At 35.4% G+C, this 19,951-nt stretch overlaps 1 protein-coding gene across 2 annotated transcripts in view; it reads right to left on the reverse strand.

The window, feature by feature from the left end:
• Positions 1-19,116, reverse strand: part of GPR155 (G protein-coupled receptor 155) — a gene marked incomplete at both ends in the record, with an annotated part of 36,338 nt that extends 17,222 nt beyond the window's left edge. For both annotated transcript variants that reach the window (XM_079710232.1, XM_079710233.1), the window contains 8 exons: positions 1,224-1,314; positions 1,429-1,513; positions 4,788-4,905; positions 5,838-5,921; positions 7,278-7,433; positions 8,328-8,493; positions 10,291-10,690; positions 18,651-19,116. In XM_079710232.1, coding sequence (XP_079566358.1) covers positions 1,224-1,314; positions 1,429-1,513; positions 4,788-4,905; positions 5,838-5,921; positions 7,278-7,433; positions 8,328-8,493; positions 10,291-10,690; positions 18,651-19,116 — 1,566 coding nt within the window. The remainder of the gene's footprint in view (positions 1-1,223; positions 1,315-1,428; positions 1,514-4,787; positions 4,906-5,837; positions 5,922-7,277; positions 7,434-8,327; positions 8,494-10,290; positions 10,691-18,650) is intronic.
• Positions 19,117-19,951: the final 835 nt, after the last annotated feature.

Genomic DNA, 19,951 nt, shown 5'->3' on the forward strand with positions numbered 1-19,951 from the left:
CTTAGTAGATGAGGTTAAGGGCACTTTTTTGGTTGAAAATGCATTATCTCCATAGCTATAAATGCTCTACAACAGTAGTTCTTAAAAAAGAGGAAGAGTATGGAAGGAATGTAAGTTACTTGAAGAGAAATTAGGGTTTGCTTGTAATCAAATGAGATTTCTAGATGCTCCTTTCACTATGTATCATGTCCTTGGTTTCCTCTACAAGTAATCTAAATGATTACTTATAGGCTTTTTCTTTACTTCAAAGATTTTGCCTGCTTTAGTACACAGTTCAACTGTATTTCAACTAGAAACTTTGTTATGGTGATAATACTAAAAATAAGTAATTATAGCTAATACTTATTGAGTACTAACTATATGCCAGCACTAGTCTAAGTCATTTACATGTATAATCTTATTTATTCTCACAACAATCCAATAAAATTCAAAATTACAAAACAGAAAAAAAAGGGTAAGAAATCAAAATCATTTTAGGAAGTTCTTAAAAAACACGTCTTTGGGAGGGGCAAGGTAGGGATGTGGAATTAAGAGATACAAACTACTGCGTATAAATAGATAAGCAACAAGGGTATATTGTACAGCACAGGGAAATAGAGCCATTATTTTGTAATAACTTTAAATGGAGTATAATCTATAAAAATATTGAATCACTATGTTATATACTTGAAACTAATGTAATATTGTAGATCAAACTATACTTCAATTAAAAAAAAAAAACACAAATCCTTGGGAAATTCTGATTCAGCAGGTCCCAGAAGCCTCCTACTCAATAGCTTTTCAAGCACACTTTTTCCCCAAATACTTTTTGTTCTGAAATTTATATGTATGATACAATTGGAGGTCAAGAACTTGGCTTTTATTATTACTGCTAACTTATTAAATGGCTTTAAATTAATCACCCTTTCCTCCAATAAAGGAAACATAATTCATAAGTATGCTTAAGAAGACCCAGTAAGTTTCAAATATTTGGAAATCCTCAGCTACAAACAGACTTAAACATGTGAAATCTTTTTTTTCAATTTCATTTTCCTTTTTATAGACATGTAAAATCTCTACTGCATTTTGGTGTGAGTTAACAAAGTGACATAGGATCACCAGTGTGATAGGCAATAAACTGGAATAGACTTTCAAAATTAATTTTAATTTAAGTATAGCAAAACACATTAAGAAGCTAAAAAGAGACATTCTCAAGAACAGAACTGTCAATAAACTCTTCTCACCTGCTCTTTTCCATAAAAGAAGGCTGAGTCAATGGTGTCTTCATTATGTTTTCCAGTTATCAAAAGAATACCAACAAGGAGAGCAGGAATCCTATAATAGCAAGAGTTTAGAGGGAGAGAAAAAAAGAGCGAGAGAAAAAAAGAGAGGATGAATAGTAACTGTGTATGTGGGAACATGTAAGCAAACAGAAAACTACCAACTTACCCCCAGCCAGATATTATGATGATTCCAACAGGAATTTGTACACTTTCTCTCTTTTTCAAAAGAAGCAAAGAAATCGCTAGAAGGCCTAAGAATAAAAAATAGAGATTGAAAGATAGGTGATTACTCTTAATGTTGATCAGACTTCATGGAACTTTAACCAAGCTTATTTCAATAGTAGTCTGTAGTTCTTGCCCTAGAATTCACTCCTTCTAAATAAATGCTTTTCCCAATATTTTGAAGCAAGTTTTCTTAATTCAGAATCATTCATGTTTTCCCTCCTACATTGCTTCTCTACTGAAATCTTCTTGTTTTATACATGAGGATTTTTTTCCAAAAACCCAAATCATTTTGTTCTTTTGACTGATGTGTTTGGAATCTAAGTATACTTGGAAAAAAAAATTTTTAACTGGACACAGAACGATTCTAAAAATAAAAATATCCCCACTTTGCTGGTGCTAAGAAAGTACAGGCAATTCTTATACAGGTTTTGTTTTGGGAAAATTCACCAAGTCTAAATGATGGGCCTTAATACGAATATAATATAAAGTTAATACAAAAACAAATGTTTTAAAACAAATATTTCAAGAGCTTTCCTTATATCTTATACCCAATTATTTATAGAAGTAACATCTTATTTAATAAATTCTACATAGCTATAGAAGCTTAGAACTTTAGGGTTGGAAGGGACCAGTTTTAAATTAATGCCTTCTTTTTTTTTTTTTTTTAATGCCTTCATTTTATAGATATGTAAACAAGGGTTTGCCCAAGCCACACAGCCAGCAGAGGGCAGAGCAAGACTAGAAACCCAGCCTTCTGCCAGAAGGTTAAGTCCTTCAACTCTGTCAGTGTTTCTAAAACTCAGATCTGTGGACCCATAGGGATCTGGAAATTTCTGTGAGAAATGTTAAGTCTTTTTGGTTTATTTGCAATGATAATCATCTGGATGACCATCTTACAACCAAAGTACAGTCTCGTTATTTCAGGGCTTACATCTGGTTTTATCTGAAGTTTGAGCCAAGTGAAAGCCAAATAATATCACAACACATAGTCCAAATGAACATTCTGTGGTAGTTTGAAGAAGAGAAAAGCAGCAAGATAACCAGGTCATAAACCCAAACATCAAAGTAAAGCCAGGCCAAACCAAAAAAACCCTACCCAGAGAAATGAGTTGCATTTTACACAGATTAGCAAAATAAGATCCTTTGTCATGTCAATTAATTTTGCTAATTAGAGTTACTGAGCTTATAGTTTTCTTTAAATCTAATCTATGAATTTGCTTTGGTTTTAAAATTGTGTATTAGCTGTATATAAGGAATTCATACCTAGATTTAAGATTATACAGATTAAGTAACACTGTGCTAGAAATAATACAAATCAACACTGAGATCCTTGAGAATTGTTTTTCTTTACAGAGGACCCACACAGTACTCAAGTTCAAGAGATACTGTAATACCAGTGCTCCTCCCAATGCATTTGCACACTCTATTGTTTCAGGTTTTTAAAGTGCCAGGGAAGCAAGTAACCAATCACAAAAGAGTGCCAACTGTGTTATAGTAGTGAGGGCACTCTTTAAAATTCCAATGTTTATCATTTCATTTGTGCCTTGTGAAAATATTGACATATGAAGAACAGGCTTAGTCTAGGCCTTGATGTCTCACTGATAAAGCTGTGAGAGTTCTTGCCTGAATCAGTTAAACTCTTTGGGCCTTATTTTCCTCCATTTGCAAAATGAAAGATTTAAACTAGACCAGTGTTTCCGAAAGTGCGGTGACTGTAGGTGGCACGGGGGCACATTTTTTGACTAATTATGTGTTTAACATGTGCTTGAAAATTTTTTAAATAACACATGAAACCTGGGATTTTACTGAGATAAGGCTAAATTTATTAAAGTAAAAAAAGTGAGTTAATTTTAAGGTGGAAAGAAAGGACAAGTGGTATGCAGATATGGCAAAATTCATGAGGATGGTTTACAAATGAGTAAATTGAAAATGGCTGAACAGGATGATTTAAAATGACCTTTTAGGTCTAAAATTCTGTTATATCACAATAATCTCAAGGTTATTCTTCATCAAGGTCAAGGAATTCAGAACAGCTTCTTTGGAGAGATTTTGGTATGCATGCTTGAAGAGGATATCAGAGAAACTTGGGGCTTTTTGACAGATTGATCTATATACTGCTCTCTTATTCTCATTATAAATTTAACCTTAATAAACCTAAGTATTAGAGATCAAGTTGGTTCATCTGTATTTGGAAATAAAGTATTCAGGCTCTTTTAACTTGGCAGCTCGTGAAAACTCTTAAGCCTTGCAAGGTGTACTTGCCTTTAAAAAGCACAAACCTTCTCCTGTTTGCACTGAATTCATTTTGTAATTCCTCGCCACATTGCTGCTTCACTTCAAAAGGCTGTTGACTGAGATGGGTCCTACTTTGATCCTGAAGGCATGAAATCAAAGGCCTGTCCCTCCCCACCCCCCGCCCCGCCCCCAGCCACTTCCGGACACCTGCCTCCTAACAGGGTCTATAACCAGTGCTACCATTCTACAGTTTCCTTTTATGTGCCATTTTATAGGTTTGCATTTGTGGTATGAATACAAATCAGCCAGACTGAATGTTTCAAAAACATACCAGAATGTACACACCCAAATAAATGTTATACTTCAAAAGAGCAATGTGCTAAAACATTTTGAATATCCTTTATGGGGCCAGTTGAAATGAAAAATAGTTTTTCTTACTGGGTATTCTTCTCTTTCCATACCCTTTTGTTCACTTGTTTTCCTCCTTCTCATATTACTGCTCTTCCCTCTATTTAATACTATAGTTACATTTGTTGAGTGCCTACCATGTACCAGGCATAAACATCCATATTTCATTTAATTCTCAAAATAACTCTGTAAGGTGTGATAATCCAGGCTTACAGATAAGGAAACTGAGACCGCAAAAGTTAAGTCATTTGCTTAAGGCAGAGCTAGAATTTTTCATTCAGTTCAGTTGGATTCTAATAGTGAGCTCTGCAACACAACTCACATGCCTCAGCCCTCTCTGCCCATTCTTTCCTTTCCCTACCTGCTTCTAGTGCCTTTCGCCCTTGATGGCTCCAAAGGGGAGCTGTGCTGACTGTGGCCTAGAACCCAAGACCCTGAAGAAAAAGGACATGTGACTGGAAACCACCTGAGCCCAGGCAGAAACAGAGTGATTAGGGAAGAGAACTCAGCTTTGCAGACTGCCTATGTTAGTGGGTGTAACTGCCCAAGTGAATGCCTTAATCCTGTACTACTAGACTTCAACTAGATCACTAGAAACTGGGGCCTCAAGTGATGGAGGAGAGGGGGACCTACATTTCTTTTCATGATCCAACTTACCTGTCCACAGGTAGGTGCTGTAGAGGGAGCTGTACAATAAAACAAACACCAGAATTTGTCCAACAAAATTTTTTTCTTTAACAAAATGCCATATCATCATTCCAGCGCAGACAATAGACTGAAGAAAAAATTATAAAAAAACAGTCAGTCATACTCATATGACTCATACTCATGTGTTTTATTCACAGCAACTATAATTATTCATTTAAAATGATTACTGAGTAATTAACTATTGCATTCTAGTTATACTAAAACTTCGAGTTTTATGATTAAAAAACTTTTTATACAGAGCCTTTAACAAGCCTTTCTATTTAATTGAAATAGATAATGACAACATTCTAAATATTAACCTTATATTTAGAAAAGGTTTACATAGAAAATGTAAACTTCTTTCCTTTATGATTTGAGACATGCAAAGATTTAACTAGAAAAGTAAGATTATGAGAGAGTTTAATTTGTAATGATTCAATTATTTCTATGAAAAAATGCAAAATTATCACTAAATGTCATTACAGTTGTCTTTCTGTATCCATGGAGGATTGGTTCTAGGACACCTCCTCACCCCACAACAGATACCCAAATCCAAGGATGCTCAAGTTCCTTATATAAAATTCTGTAGTATTTGCTTATAACCTATGCATATATTCCTGTATCCTTTAAATCATCTCCAGATTACGTATAATACCAAATAGACTGTTAATGCTATGTAAATAGCTGTCAGCATATGGCAAATCCAAGTTTTGCTTTTTGGAACTTTCTAGAATTTTTTTTCTGAATATTTTCGATCCATGTTTGGTTGAATCTGAGGATATGGAACCCATGGATATGGAGGGCCAACTGTATTAGCCTCAACTTTGTATAGTTCAAGACACACTGCAGTATTTAATAAATTAGGCATAAATTAGTTGTAATCAAATTGTAATTGATTGTATTTGGTAAAAAAATACTTTTGACTTTATACCTGAAAAAACCGAACAAAGTGATTTTTTCCTCTATAGTAATATAATCAATGAGAAAAACACAGCTTTAATTATCTGTAGGTTTACTAACCTGAGCGATGAGTAAATTAGTTGTAAGCATATGAGGAAGCTGTTTATACTTCTTGCTCAAAAGAAGGATAGCCAAAGACCAGATCTTAAACACAGAGGTTCAAAAGTTACTCAGGTTTCTTAATCTTTATAATCACTTATTAATTACTAACTTTTATTTTATAATTACTTTACTAATTACTTATTAGCCTCTTTAAAGAATTCTCTTATCCTGGTTCAAAAAGGAATTGCAATATTTTATTTACTTTAACTTGTGTAGCTCCCAAAAGGGCATTAAGGTAAACTAATATCCAAAGTAAAATAGAAAGCATGGAGAGATCCTACGGTAAATTAACTCCAAAAATGACAGAGTCTTTAAGAGCTATTCCTTGAACAGGGAGGGCCACGTTCCAACTATCCCTACCTTTGGTGGCTGGGGTGGGACACAGGCTCACAGCCAACTCCTCAGAAAATGAGCTTTAGCGGGAGACGCAGTTATACTGCACTATCTTGAATTTTCCCTTTTTGATTCCACCACATTGGCTCGTGAAGTATCTAAATTCCAGGCTGTCTTACTTCAAACAACACATGTCATCCACCTTAAGATTAATTTTCCTGCATTCTTTATATTTAAAAGGATACACAGTAGTCAGCTACGTATGCTGGGTTGATTTCCTTCTTTCTTCTCACCTCACTGTCAATCAAAATTTATATTGTCTCTCCCCCTACGAAACTGCCCTCTTATCAGTGGGCATCATTTTTAAGAAAATGTAACAGAAGCAAAATTTCTTAAAAATTACATTAATCACACATTTATTTGTTGCCAGTATACATATTCATCCTTATCTCCTTTCCTTTAACAGCAAAAGTTGTCTTTTTATTTTCAGCCAGAATATTGTTGGAATTCAACAGGCAACTCAATCTACAAGATACTCTAGTTGCCAAGTGTATAAGTATTTAATTTGAGCTAGATATGTCCAAAGGTTTCATTAACATTAAATGGGTGTTTGGTCTTAGTCCCAAAGATCCCTTCCAACAACATGATTCTACAATAGCTAGTATTTATATAGCAATTCACCATTTTCAGAATGCCTTTTACATATATTGTCTCATGTAATCCTTAAAACAAACCATGGAAATAGGTAAAATTATTATCTGTATTTTATAGTTGAGAAAATTGAAGCTTAGAGAGGCTTAGGTAACTCCACAGAGAAATAACAGCTAGTTTGTCATAGGGCCAGGAGTCAAATCCAGGTATGACTAAATCTCATGCCTTGTCTGTTATACAACTCTAACTCCCAACTGGAAAGACAAAACTCAGAAGGCTGATACTATATTTTATGGGTAGGCTTTAGCTTTCTGTATTGCATAAGAAATTATATTTTTACTCCCTTTCTGTTACCAAGCTATTCTCAAATCCATTCTGTGATTCTCATTCATTTTTACACTGAAACATACTTACCAAGGAGACCAGACTGATAATACTTATATCAAAACTAACATTCTGGATGGCATATGCCAATGGCTTCGGGTCCATGCTGGGAAAAGTCAGTAACCAGGCAGAGACGTACATGATTGGCGCAGACACAAATGTGCTTATTACCATCCCTGAGGTTATCTGCAAAAAATGAAGTCAAATTGAGGAAGAGTCACAGACTCAAACAATTCCCATAAATGTTAGCCACAGCGCACTAAGGCATTCTAAAATAAAAGCAGGAGTCAGTAAAGAGACATCACAGAATCCAGCATGTTATCTAATATCATATTCCCCTTTTCTTAGAGTTCTTCAAAGAAAACACAGTTAAGTTCCCTTGGCTTCTCTTCCAGTCTATGCTCAATTTATATTTGCATATAACAATGCTAGAAATCCCACATGTGATGTTTATCTCCTAGATTCTAGAAAGTAAATCATATTAATGATCTACTTAAACTGATGACCAGTTTCCTTCCATACTATTTCATAAAATATAGGGCAATAAAAGCAATTTCAAAAAGAGGAAAATTACCATGCAAACATTCTACCAATTAAATAATGGAACTAACCTCTGGTCAACAATTTAGTTCCTTCATGTTATATTTCAAAAACATCTGTTCTAATGCTGTAGATAACATGTATAGTATGCTTAGACACTAATTGATGTTAACTGATTTAGCTATTTATTGCAGTTGATTATGTGGTATTTTGCATCTGGTGGTTGGATTATCAATGAATAAAACAGATTTTTCCCCTCAAATTTTGAAAGTTACCCTTCTGTAAATAACCTTTAGGCTTAACTAAAATTACAGCATTAAATACTTGAAACTAAAAAAGACTAATGAAAAAAGTCATGGCTGAATAAAGACCCCAGATTAAATAACTCATTTGTTACATGATGTTACATAATGTCTCTTTATTTATAATGAGGCAATTTACAGATATCAAATTCTCATAAAAGAATATAGATTTCTGTGTTTTAAAAATTCATTTTTCTACTAACCAAACAATCAAACTTAGAAAGTAATATATACATACAATCTCTACTTCCATGTTGAACTGTGTTGCAAAGATAGCCACTCCTGGTGCTACAGGAAAGACACCATACAAAAATGCATAATTCGATACACTTGCATGGTTCACTACACTGTTGCCCTTGTCCAAGAGTTCCACCATTTCTCGGCACAGAAGTGGCAGCACCAGGCTGAAGAAACAAGAAAGGCATCATTTGCTTGGTATCAAAGTATGCTGGTCCCCAAATAGTAAATTGCTCTAGTGAACTTGGCATTAGGTTATTCTTCTCCTGCCCAGAAGGTATCATTTTATTGAAAGAATAAAAAATTCAACTTGGAGCTACTTAAAGTAAAACAATATTCTAGAAATACTTCAAGCATCAGGAATTAGGAGGAAAAAAAACTAATTTTTTTGTTCTATGAATAATTTTCTTGCAAAAAAATCTGTAAAAGTTGCAATTATAACTGTTGTTTCTTGCTTTCCCTATTAGTTCATTGAAATGTTAAAAGAAAAAAAGAAGACTGACAATCTGAGTAAACTTTTTCAAGAAAATTACTAAACTCATTCTTGGAAAAAAAAAAAGTGGACCTTTATTATGATTAGAGGTTTAAATGGTTCAGGTAATGATAACAATGCTACTCAGTTAGATTTCAAAAACCAGTAGAGAAACAGGTATCTTACAATTAGCTCTTTATCTTAATAAAGAAAAAAGGTTTAGCGAAGGGAACTGAAATAACTGAGGTAGAGCAAAAAACTAATGAAATCCAGATCTGGTGAAGAGTTAATTATTAAACAAATCCTCCAGGATTCCACAGAAAGACCACATCAACAGTAGCAAGTTAATGGAGCTTTCCTTTAGAAAGAAGAAAACCAAGGTTAATATTGTCACAGCAGCACCTACAGAGATGCTCTCAGATGGAGTAAAGAACTACTCTTATGTGTTTTTTTTTAATTAAAAGAAGATGAAATTATGTAATAGGGATCAAAGAACCAGAAAAAAGATTTTAGAAATGAGAATATTTAAATACTTATAAGTAATGGTTGGTATTACTATTATTGTTAGAACCATATTTATTGCTGTGAAAAACTAAATAAGGGACTTCCCTGGTGGTCCAGTGGTTAAGACTCCAGGCTTCCACTGCAGGGGGCATGGGTTTAATCCCTGGTCGGGGAACTAAGATTCTGCATGCCATGCAGTGCAGCCAAAAATTAAACAAAAAAACTAAATAATACTTTATTTCCAAGAGCATAACACCACTATAAATAATCTTCAGAATTTATATGCATTTTTATTATTTTGAAAATATAGATACTATTTCATATTGCACTGGTCACAGGAATTTAATTGTCTATACAAGAGCTAAATTCAATAGTTAAATATGCCCCAAGTGCCTTGGGATAATCTTGTAGTAAAATTATGTCACCTTTACCAGGAAGTATAACTCTACGTCTAAAGAGCTAAGGAGGCTGAAGGAACTATCAACTAAGGAGCTAAGAACTTCTCACTTACAGGCTAGGATCAGATGGTTAATAATCATCATTCCTACTGACTTACCTATATTCAGCCACCCTCAGAATTTTAGAATATTTTCCTCAAATTCATGAAATAGAAGTTTCTATTCAAAATTATTGTTTTCATCATGGCCAATAGGATTTTAATAAATTTAGAAAACTCAGAAACCCTGCAAAATTCCTTTAAAAATATGATCAAACTAGGACACTGGAAGATATTAAGTAAAATTATATAAAAGCTGAAGGGAAACCAATAGTCTTTATCCTCTTGAGAGTAAAATGGAAAGAGTAAACTATACGGAAATGACTTTCCACAATATACCAACATCACATTTTCCTTTAAATTGTAACTACTCAATTAGGAGGAATACTACTATCAAAGTATTTAATAGAGAAAATAGAGACATATCCCAACGAACGGGCTAAATAAGGCTTTCACAAAGTACAATCCCCAAGTTAAATAAGTGAAACTTACAGTTTAGCTGTGATGAGAAGAATTAGTACAACAAATGCTGACTTCTTCAGTTTCTTTATTTTTCCTACCATTGTAAGACCAAGATAAAATAGAGCTGATCCAGAAAAAGAATTCGCAAGTCCATCGAGAAAATTTTCCATATATACGGGCACCTTTTGATCAAGAATAAAATTGAAAGCAATGCCAATGAAAACCATAAATACTATTGGGTTCTGTAACACACGCAGAAGTCCAAGTCCCACAATTTTCACTTTGCTTTGAGAAGCATTTTGAGTGTCTTTCCATCTCTGCAATTCACAGAAGATAAACCCTATAGGGTTTAACATCATAAGAGATATTGGCGCCACTAAGTAAATGTACTGGAGATACTCTGGGTATGTCGTTTGATATAAAGCTTCAACTGCAAAATACAAATTAAAATTGATTTTTAAATGGTTACCACAGAAATATATTAATAAATTATGAATATAATGTTTTCCATGCTTAATTATAACATATTGTAAATTAACCTAAATAGTGTAGAATGACCTCATTACCCTAGTCTGGAAAAGTATGTTTTAGTAATAAAGCTGAAAAGGAAAAAAAACCCCACTATATTAAATGACATTTAGCTTATAAAATGATAATCAACTTTTAAAAAGTATTTTTAGTAAAACCCACTAATTGTTACTACTTAGAGGCTAAGACTAGTCTCAATAAAGGGGCAGAATTGTAGAATTCTTAAAACAATTCAAAGTAAAAATCTACTAACAAAATGTTTAGGTAGTCATAGCAACAAGGTAGTTGTTGGTTCTCTTGAGAGGGAAGTTTCATTGGAGTGGTGAGGCAGAAATCAGAGCACTGAGAATGCAGGAGAGAGGAGGAGATAACAGACTAAAAAATGAGCACTGAGGGACTTCCCTGCTGGCACAGTGGTTGAGAATCCTCCTGCCAATGCAGGGGACACAGGTTCGAGCCCTGGTCCGGGAAGATCCCACATGCCGCGGAGCAACTAAGCCCATGTGCCACAACTACTGAGCCCGCGTGCCACAACTACTGAAGCCCGCGCACCTAGAGCCTGTGCTCCACAAGACAGGCCACCACAATAAGAAGCCTGTGCATTGCAAAGAAGAGGAGCCCCCGCTCGCAGCAACTGGAGACAGCCCGCGTGCAGCAACGAAGACCCAACGCAGCCAAAAATAAATAAAATTAAATAAATTTTTTTTTTTTTTTTTTTTTTTGCGGTACGTGGGCCTCTCACTGTTGTGGCCTCTCCCGCTGCGGAGCACAGGCTCCGGACGCGCAGGCTCAGCTGCCATGGCTCACGGGCCCAGCCGCTCCGCGGCATGTGGGATCTTCCCGGTCCGGGGCACGAACCCGTGTCCCCTGCATCGGCAGGCGGACTCTCAACCACTGCGCCACCAGGGAAGCCCAAATAAATTTATTTTTTAAATGTTTTTAAAAAAATGAGCACTGAGGCAATGGAGTCCAAGCTATATAGGAAAAGAAGTGAAGGTGGGAGATGGCTAACAGATAGATAGCAGAGCGGTTAGAGACTGGAGGTCCCTGTGAAGTTCAAGAAGTAGGTGTGGCTGGAAGTTTAGGAGTTCACAGTAAGTCAGATAGTGAGCTATTGGATTTAATATTTCCCAGATGACTGGGTCCAGGATGTGGCCATGGGAGATGGTGGCTGAAGTGGAGTACAGGAAAACATCATTGGAGGTGAGGAGGTCAAGGAACTGAGAGAGCAGAGAATTTGGTGGGTAGTTCACATGGATGCTAAAGTTAAACAAGATAACAAGCAAAACTTGGGTGTAGAGAAGATGACAGTGGACCAGATATTAGTCTTCAATGAATAAGGGGGAATGACGAGTGAGGTCAGCAGATGACAGCAACGAGGATAAGCAGTTTAGCCACGCAGCAGGAACCTCAAAGAAGCAGTTTTTACAGAAGAGAGAGAATAATGGCCTAGCAGTGGTACACAGTGGCTACGAGGATGCCAATCCTGCCTACCCACTGCTCACATGGTATGCAGGCGATGAGAAAATGAGCAGCCTCCATTGGAGAGGAATGAATGCCTTCAGGAAGGAAGACCAGTGAAGATGCTGAAGAATGAGATGGAAAGGTGGATCTAACAAATGTTTGGGAGGGGAATACAGTAAAGTCATGTCAATGCACATTTAATGCAAATTCAACTACACTTTCTTAGGAAAACAAAGGCTTCATTTTTCTTTTTCATAAAACATGTTTCCAAGTGCAAACTAATTACTTGTTCATTGAAGAAGAGCAATGCTTGCAAAAGAATCTGGCTATTAGACTTATGAGGAATGGTACCATATACACAAACTACGTGTGCTGCATCTTGTGGGTGATTTGAGGGATTTTTCAAAGGTTCAACTGTATATGATGACTTTAGAACCTAACCATTGCATGAGATGAGTCTCCTTGGAAGGGGATGGGTTGGATCAGACTTCTAGCAGTTTCTTGGTTCATGTGAGGGCTGGTGGCCTGGTCTTGGCTTGATCAGGGCAACTTAGAGCCTTGCAGCATCAAATTGGTCTCAAGGCACATTTTTGGCAATGAATTCTGAAATTATTCAACCTAATATATGCAAAGCCTGATTCATAAATGATTTCAAGTTGAGAAAGACAGATAAAATAAGAACAGCCACAATCACTCACAATCACTTGCTTCACAAGAGAGGCAATCATGTGAAAAAATGTAAAAGATTAGGTTTCTCAATTTACATTAAGATAAAGTGACACAGGTAGGAAAATATATTTGTTTGCTTACTCAGGATACATAAGTTCAGTTAATGTCAAGAACATGTCCCGTTAGTTATGTAACTGGATTATATAACCTTTAGAATACCTTGTTCTCATTAGCTAAAAGCTACTTTTTATAAGATTCAATTCCCTTTTTTTCAACTAAGCACATACAGAGGTCTCTAATTTTGAAATGTTAAATAAAATATATTTGATTACATAAAATTTCACAAATTCTTTCCACTGATTTCCAAATTAGATATATAGCTCTATAACTCAGTGGTTCTCTTTCATGTTTCATAAGGTTTCATCCTTTAAGTAAAAAAAAAAAAAAAAAAAAAAAAAAGCAGCACTTTTGATAACTATTTCTAGTTAGCTACACTTCTTCTGACTAGATATTTTAGCTCAAAGAGAAAGGTGTCTTACCCACCCCTCAATTCTTAAAATAGAGAGTATATTTTAGAAAAGCCTTGTGTTTTCAATCTGAGCCTAAGAATTTTCCCAAGTAGCCAAAGTAAAATGCATAAGGTATTTCCTTTGACAACTTACAGCACACAAAGCTTCTTAAATTAATGCCTTTTTACCAGAAATGTACTTTCCTGGTACAGTAGCACTTAATCACCATTACATAATGGACTTTGGGTTGTTTTAAATGCTCAATGCAAATTTGAACAAAAGTCTATATTTAGGCCTAGCCAATCACCAAGTCCTTTCTTCTTTTGCATGATCTTTTGTATTTGATTCCTACTTGGAATCTTGATTCCTGCTACTCCCACTAGTCAAAAATCTCAAAAGTGGGTTACCTACTCTGTTTACCAACGTATATTCTTCTGGTTTTTCTTGACCATCCCCTTTATCCATTTTACTTGCTACCAACAATATCACCTAAATCTTAACTTTCAAAAATTAAGATTTTCCCACAGCTCTCCCTGCCCACAAGATCACAAATAAAATCTTTCTTTTGACATTCACAATCTAGTCGCCACAATTTGTTCCTTATTTATCCAGCTCACCTCTCACTATACCTTAGTGCAAAGCCTCTATTAGCCAGTTTATATCCCTGTAACGCTGGATAAACACCAGGTTCATAATTTCTAGTTCTACATGCTGATCATCATTCCCCAACTTCATCATCCCCCAACTTCTTGAAATCTCTCCTTTCTTATCCAAATCTTGCCTACTATTTAAGGCCTGTCTCAGGTACCACTTCTTCCACCAAGTCTTCAGTCTACATCATGGATCTCTCCTTCCCTGGATGGCTCAGGTACTTTGTGTACTTTTTGTATCAGTGCCATCTCAACAAATTCTAAGTTCCTTGAAGGTATCATTTTATAACCCCCAGTCCCAGCTGAGTGCTAAGCAAAATCTGAAAATACTTGCTGAATGGAATTAACACATCAATGAATGTCAAAGGTTTCAGACAGACTAAAAATGTGTTTTGTAACATAGAATAAAAATGTGTTTTGTAACATAGCAATTTATAACTAATTGTTATCCATGAACCCATTTCTTTTTATATCCAACTTTTTTTCTTTTTTCATCTTCTGAATATGTATAAAGCAGGCTACTATTGGGGTATTTTAAGTCAGTTGAACAGGTATACAAAGGCAAAAGAAGTATAGTCTAGTGGGAAAGCAAAAAATTGGGAATAAATACTTGTTTAATTACTAGAATAGGGTTCAGTATGGGAATTTCAGTTCATTCTGCCATTCATTTGCATAATTACTTAACATTCCATCTTTATCTATAAATAGGCAGCACTATTTTTAAAATTTAATTTATGTATTTTTTTTTTTTTTTTTTTGCGTTACGCGGGCCTCTCACTGTTGTGGCCTCTCCCCTTGCGGAGCGCAGGCTCCGGACGCACAGGCTCAGCGGCCATGGCTCACGGGCCCAGCCGCTCCGCGGCATGTGGGATCCTCCCGGACCGGGGCACGAACCCGTGTCCCCTGCATCTGCAGGCGGACTCTCAACCACTGCGCCACCAGGGAAGCCCTAATTTATGTATTTTTTATACAGCAGGTTCTTATTAGTTATCTATTTTATACATATTAGTGTATATATGTCAATCCCAATCTCCCAATTCATCCTACCACCCTCCCTCCCCCGCAGCACTATTCTTTTGTTATCAATCTGAGTATAGTTTTTCAAATCTGAAAAACAATTGAAAGCAGTGACCCATATTAACAAATTAGATTTATAATCATTGTATCAACGATTAAGTTCTAATTAATACTTATAAATAAGGCTCTTGGGGGGAGGGGAGAATCCCACTCTGAGGAATTATTATATAGCTTTGAAGAACTAAGAGACAAAATTAGCCACCCACTGTGGCTCCTCTTTTGATTACTGCAGGGTTTCAATCCCTAGCGAATAACACAAAGACCCAGACAAGATCATTCTATTATTTAATGGCACATAGTTAAATGCTTCATTTCCTTTCTGTTTACAGCTCAAGCACTAGAGCATAATTATGATTAGTCAGGGTGCTTATGCTATCAGCATTGTTTAAGAATGAATTATAGCACTTAACTATGCCCTATTGTATCTTTTGATGACAGAGGCAGGGAACCATTCTGATTTGCTAAAAATCCACATTTCACCTCAGTAGAGTCTTGGTTTCTTCTCATACTCAGATTTCTTAAAGTATCTCTGAAAAGAATTGTTTTTAAAAATAGCAAGCTTATTTTTTTAGTCTGCAATAATGCAATGTAGTATTAAGTCACTTGAGTATAGATAAATCATTGTAATGCAATTTCATAGACCATTATAATTATAGTATAGAGAAAAAGTAAAGACTGTCCTTTTTCTTTAATCACTAACATCTCTTCTGAGTCACCTGTAAATTGGACCAATGTTGTAGAACAAATGCAGTCGTAAAAAGGACATTTCCTTTAAGCTACCATGCTTATCTGTGCACTAGAGAGTAGGAATTCTTGGGAGAGGCCCCATAAAAAACAGAAAGAATGGTCTTCTCTCTAGAGACATGGTCTTTTCTGTTTACCCTGAGCATAGCCAGAAGGCAGATGGCTATGAACAGCAGTAATAAATAACCTCATTGGAGCAGATAAATGGCCCTAGTTCTGTACCACAGCTTCCAATCTGCAGATATATGAAAAAGCAATTCTGTGTATACTGTTGGTTTCTGGTAAAGTTATTGTCTACAACCTAATGTCCCAAGAGCTCTTACATTATCTGTGATTTAAAAACAAACAAACAGTTACAACTCAAAATCTGCAAGCATAATCATCAGGGGAACTGGGCTAGCACACTGCTGGGAACATGATTATTACCAGATTCATTGATTTAATGTGGGACATGAGAAAAGCAGCAATGAAAATGGCTGACTCTATTTTTTATTTGGAGATTCTGCCTTAATTATGAAAATGGATAAACTCATCTAACAGGTCTTTTTCCACTGCTACTCATTTTATGAATTTTTTTGAATAATGTAAAGATTATGAAAAACCTTGATTCTCTCTGAAAATAATGTATTATAAGGGCTAGCTGGGTCTTCTGATGATCAAATTGGCATGTAATATAACTGTGTGGCATAAGAGAATGCCCAGGATTTAAATCTAGGTTTGGGTCTCAGTCACCTGTTAGCTGTGTGACCTGGGGTAAGACAATTAAATCTTTGTAAGTCTGCCTTCTTATTTGAAAATGAGGATAATAATATCTGCCCTACCTCAAATGAGATAAGTATATAAGAAAATACTCTTATAAAGTTACAAATGTTAGTTCTATTTAGTTATGGGCTTACTACTGTATGACAGCATGAAACTTACAGTTCATGTCCAAATTAAGCTATAGCACTATTTATTAAATATTTAACACTATGATACTTAGCCACTTCTAAGGTCCTTATACCATCAATACCTTGACAAATGTACATTATTAATGCTCCTGAAGAGAGGGACAACACATTAACTCCTTGCTCTTTTATTTCCAAAGTCTTTATTTAAATGCTTGGCTCATCTTTTAATTTTAAAATTGATTAACCTTAAAGGAACACCTATCTAGTTTCTGACTATTCACAGCTCAGTTATCTAAGAGCCCGGATTTTCCTCTCTCATAAACCTCCTACTTTATTCATAGTTATATAATTTCTTGGGTGTATCTCTATTTCTGGTAAGCAATATGGAGAAGAGAATGATGAAAAGTATAGTCCACTAGAATCCTTTTGGTGCCAGAGGTGTAATAATTTGGGGGGGGGTAGTTAAAAGATAAGAAATTTGAAAGTTAATGGCAGAGTTCAATTGTCCATTTCATTAAGTTTCATTCAGTCTCTGCTCAGAAGATATATCACCAGAGAGGCCTTCACTGACCCCGCTCCCCACCTCAAATGCCATCTCCTTGTAAAATAACACTACTTTGTTTTTATGGCCCTTGTCATTACCTGATATTATTTTTGTTTTTATTTTATTTTCCCATTAAAATGTAAATTCAGTATGTACAAGAACTTTGTTCACAAGTGTATTCCCAGCAGCTGGCACAGTCACTGGTACTAACACGTTCCTATGAATGAATGAAGGAATAAATGAATGACTATATCCGTAATATTCAGATCCCTACATTATGATACATGATCAAAGCAAAAAATAAACTTTAAAAATATTAAAACTTCAGAGAAAGTACATTGGTAGATGCCAGGGGCTGGGGGCTTGGGGGGAGTAGGGAGGGGGAATGGGGAGTTAGTGTTTAAAGGGGACAGAGTTTCAGTTTAGGGAGGTGAAAAATTTGGGAGATGGAAGATGGTGAGAGTTGCACAACAATGTGAGTGTACTTAGTGCCACTGAACTGTACACTTAAGTATGGTTAAAGCAGTATGTTTTATATTATGTGACTTTTACCACAATAAAAAACATTAAAAAAAAAGTAGTTACTAAGTATACATTTTCTTGGTGGCAGAGAGTTCTGGAAAATAGAATATGTTTCTAAGATATCTCAACATCCCCAACTAGTATGTTTACTATTTCATCAGGAAAACATATACACATAGAAACATAAAATTAGGCTGTTTAAACAGTTGGAAAGTTAAAGAAGGAAAGTTGGAAAGGTAAAAAAAAGTCCTCATTTTGTCCTTAAACAAGAAATTAACTTCGACCAAAGTACACTGATATTTTGAATAAAAAACTCAATAACAAGAATTAATGTAAAATAATATACACTCTAGATGGAAAGAAAAATAAGGGAAACAGTCACTCATAAATTTCCACTGCCAACATTTAATAATGACGGTTTTTAAACAGGTGTATGCCTATGCTTTTTACATAATTTAAATCAGAATCTGATCTCTTCTGGAAATTATATTTCTTTCATATGTGATTATTGAGAAGAAAAAAAATACTATTAGAAAGATGACTCACAAAGTTTATTTGGATATGACCATTTATTTCAGGTAGATGTTTGAAGGTGCCTCAAACTCTAAAAAATATAATTCATCTAACTTAAGACATATTTAAGAAAAAAAATATGAAAGATTTCTTAGATATAAGAATAAGTATAAATCACTAACAAATGCTTAGTTAAAAGATTCAAATTAAAGCCTTACATTTTGTTACCTTCTAAAAGACCTGAAATTTTTTAAAACTTAAAAAATAAAAAGTAACTTACCTATAGGATATCCCAATGCAAAGTCGTTACTTTGTGTAGCAAAAATAGGGAATAGTCCAGCTTTGCCAAATCGACTATTGGGACTGGCAACCAATAAGGTTAATACACATACAATGAAAAATACAGAAGCTTTGGCAATTAAGATACTATATAGAAAAGACCAATCCACATGGGAAAAATTAAGTACAACCATGTTTTTGAATAATAAAGCTGGAAGTGCAAACCTGGAGACAAAATTTCCCAGTCCTTTCGCCTGTGTTGAAGTTATAACATTGGCCCTTCCTGCTATGTAGCCACAAAGGACTATGCCAAAGCATTCTAGTAAGGCTGGAAAAAGCCTTGTTATTGACATTGAAGGTGGGTCATTAGTGGAATTAAATCCATGTGTTACTGGTGAGGACAAAGTCTTGGTCATATTGACTGCAATGGTCAAGTTCTTGGCAGGTATATCAGAAAAAGAATTCATTTTCTTTCACCCTCCAACTCCAACCTAATTTCTGGAAAGAAAGAAGAAAGATTCAGTGTGAAATCAGTGAGAAGAATTCTAGTTGAAAGGATATACTGGCAAACATAGATTTATTAAATGGCCAAATAAATATACAAACTTTTTTCAACAACCATCAGAGAAAACTACAATGAAAAATAAAATGGGTGGAAGTGTCTGCTAACAACAGCCTCTTGACTCTCAAAGGTGGGTCAGCTCAAAATATTTATGTTGCTGTCCTATATTCAGTATCAGATATGTGTAAAATAAGATCCACAGATTTTATAGCTGTAATGATGCCCTGTGGTCCTCTCCAGTGCTCCACAGTCAAGCTCTGCCTAGTGGATGAGAGCATGGCACCCACAGAGTCTACTGAATGCCCACCTGCAGCCAAATTTTCCAGAAATTTCAGAAGCTCTCAGGGCTACATCTAAGAGTCACAATGGACAGGAAGGTCCTTTCCAGCCTGCGGAAGGACTTGACTATAGGATAGGAAGAAGAGTATAATAGAATATCACTGATCAACTTTGAACCAGTAACTTACTTTTCTGTACCTCCTTTTCCTCATCTGTGAAACGGCAATAATAGTACCTACCTCATAGGAACTTGATATTATTCAATATCAAGTCCTTACAAACACATCTGGCACAAATAAATCACTTAACAAAAGTTAAATATAACTTCTGGTGGCATGTAAGAGAGAAAATGAAAGAAAAAATGATGGCATCCCACGAGCCTACTCTGTTGCTTTTACACCAGCCAGACATATTGGCTGTCTTGAATTCCCCATAGTCCTTTGTGCCACAGGGGCTTTGCC

This window comes from Hyperoodon ampullatus (genome assembly GCF_949752795.1).
Source record: "Hyperoodon ampullatus genome assembly, chromosome: 8".
NCBI lineage: Eukaryota > Metazoa > Chordata > Mammalia > Artiodactyla > Ziphiidae > Hyperoodon > Hyperoodon ampullatus.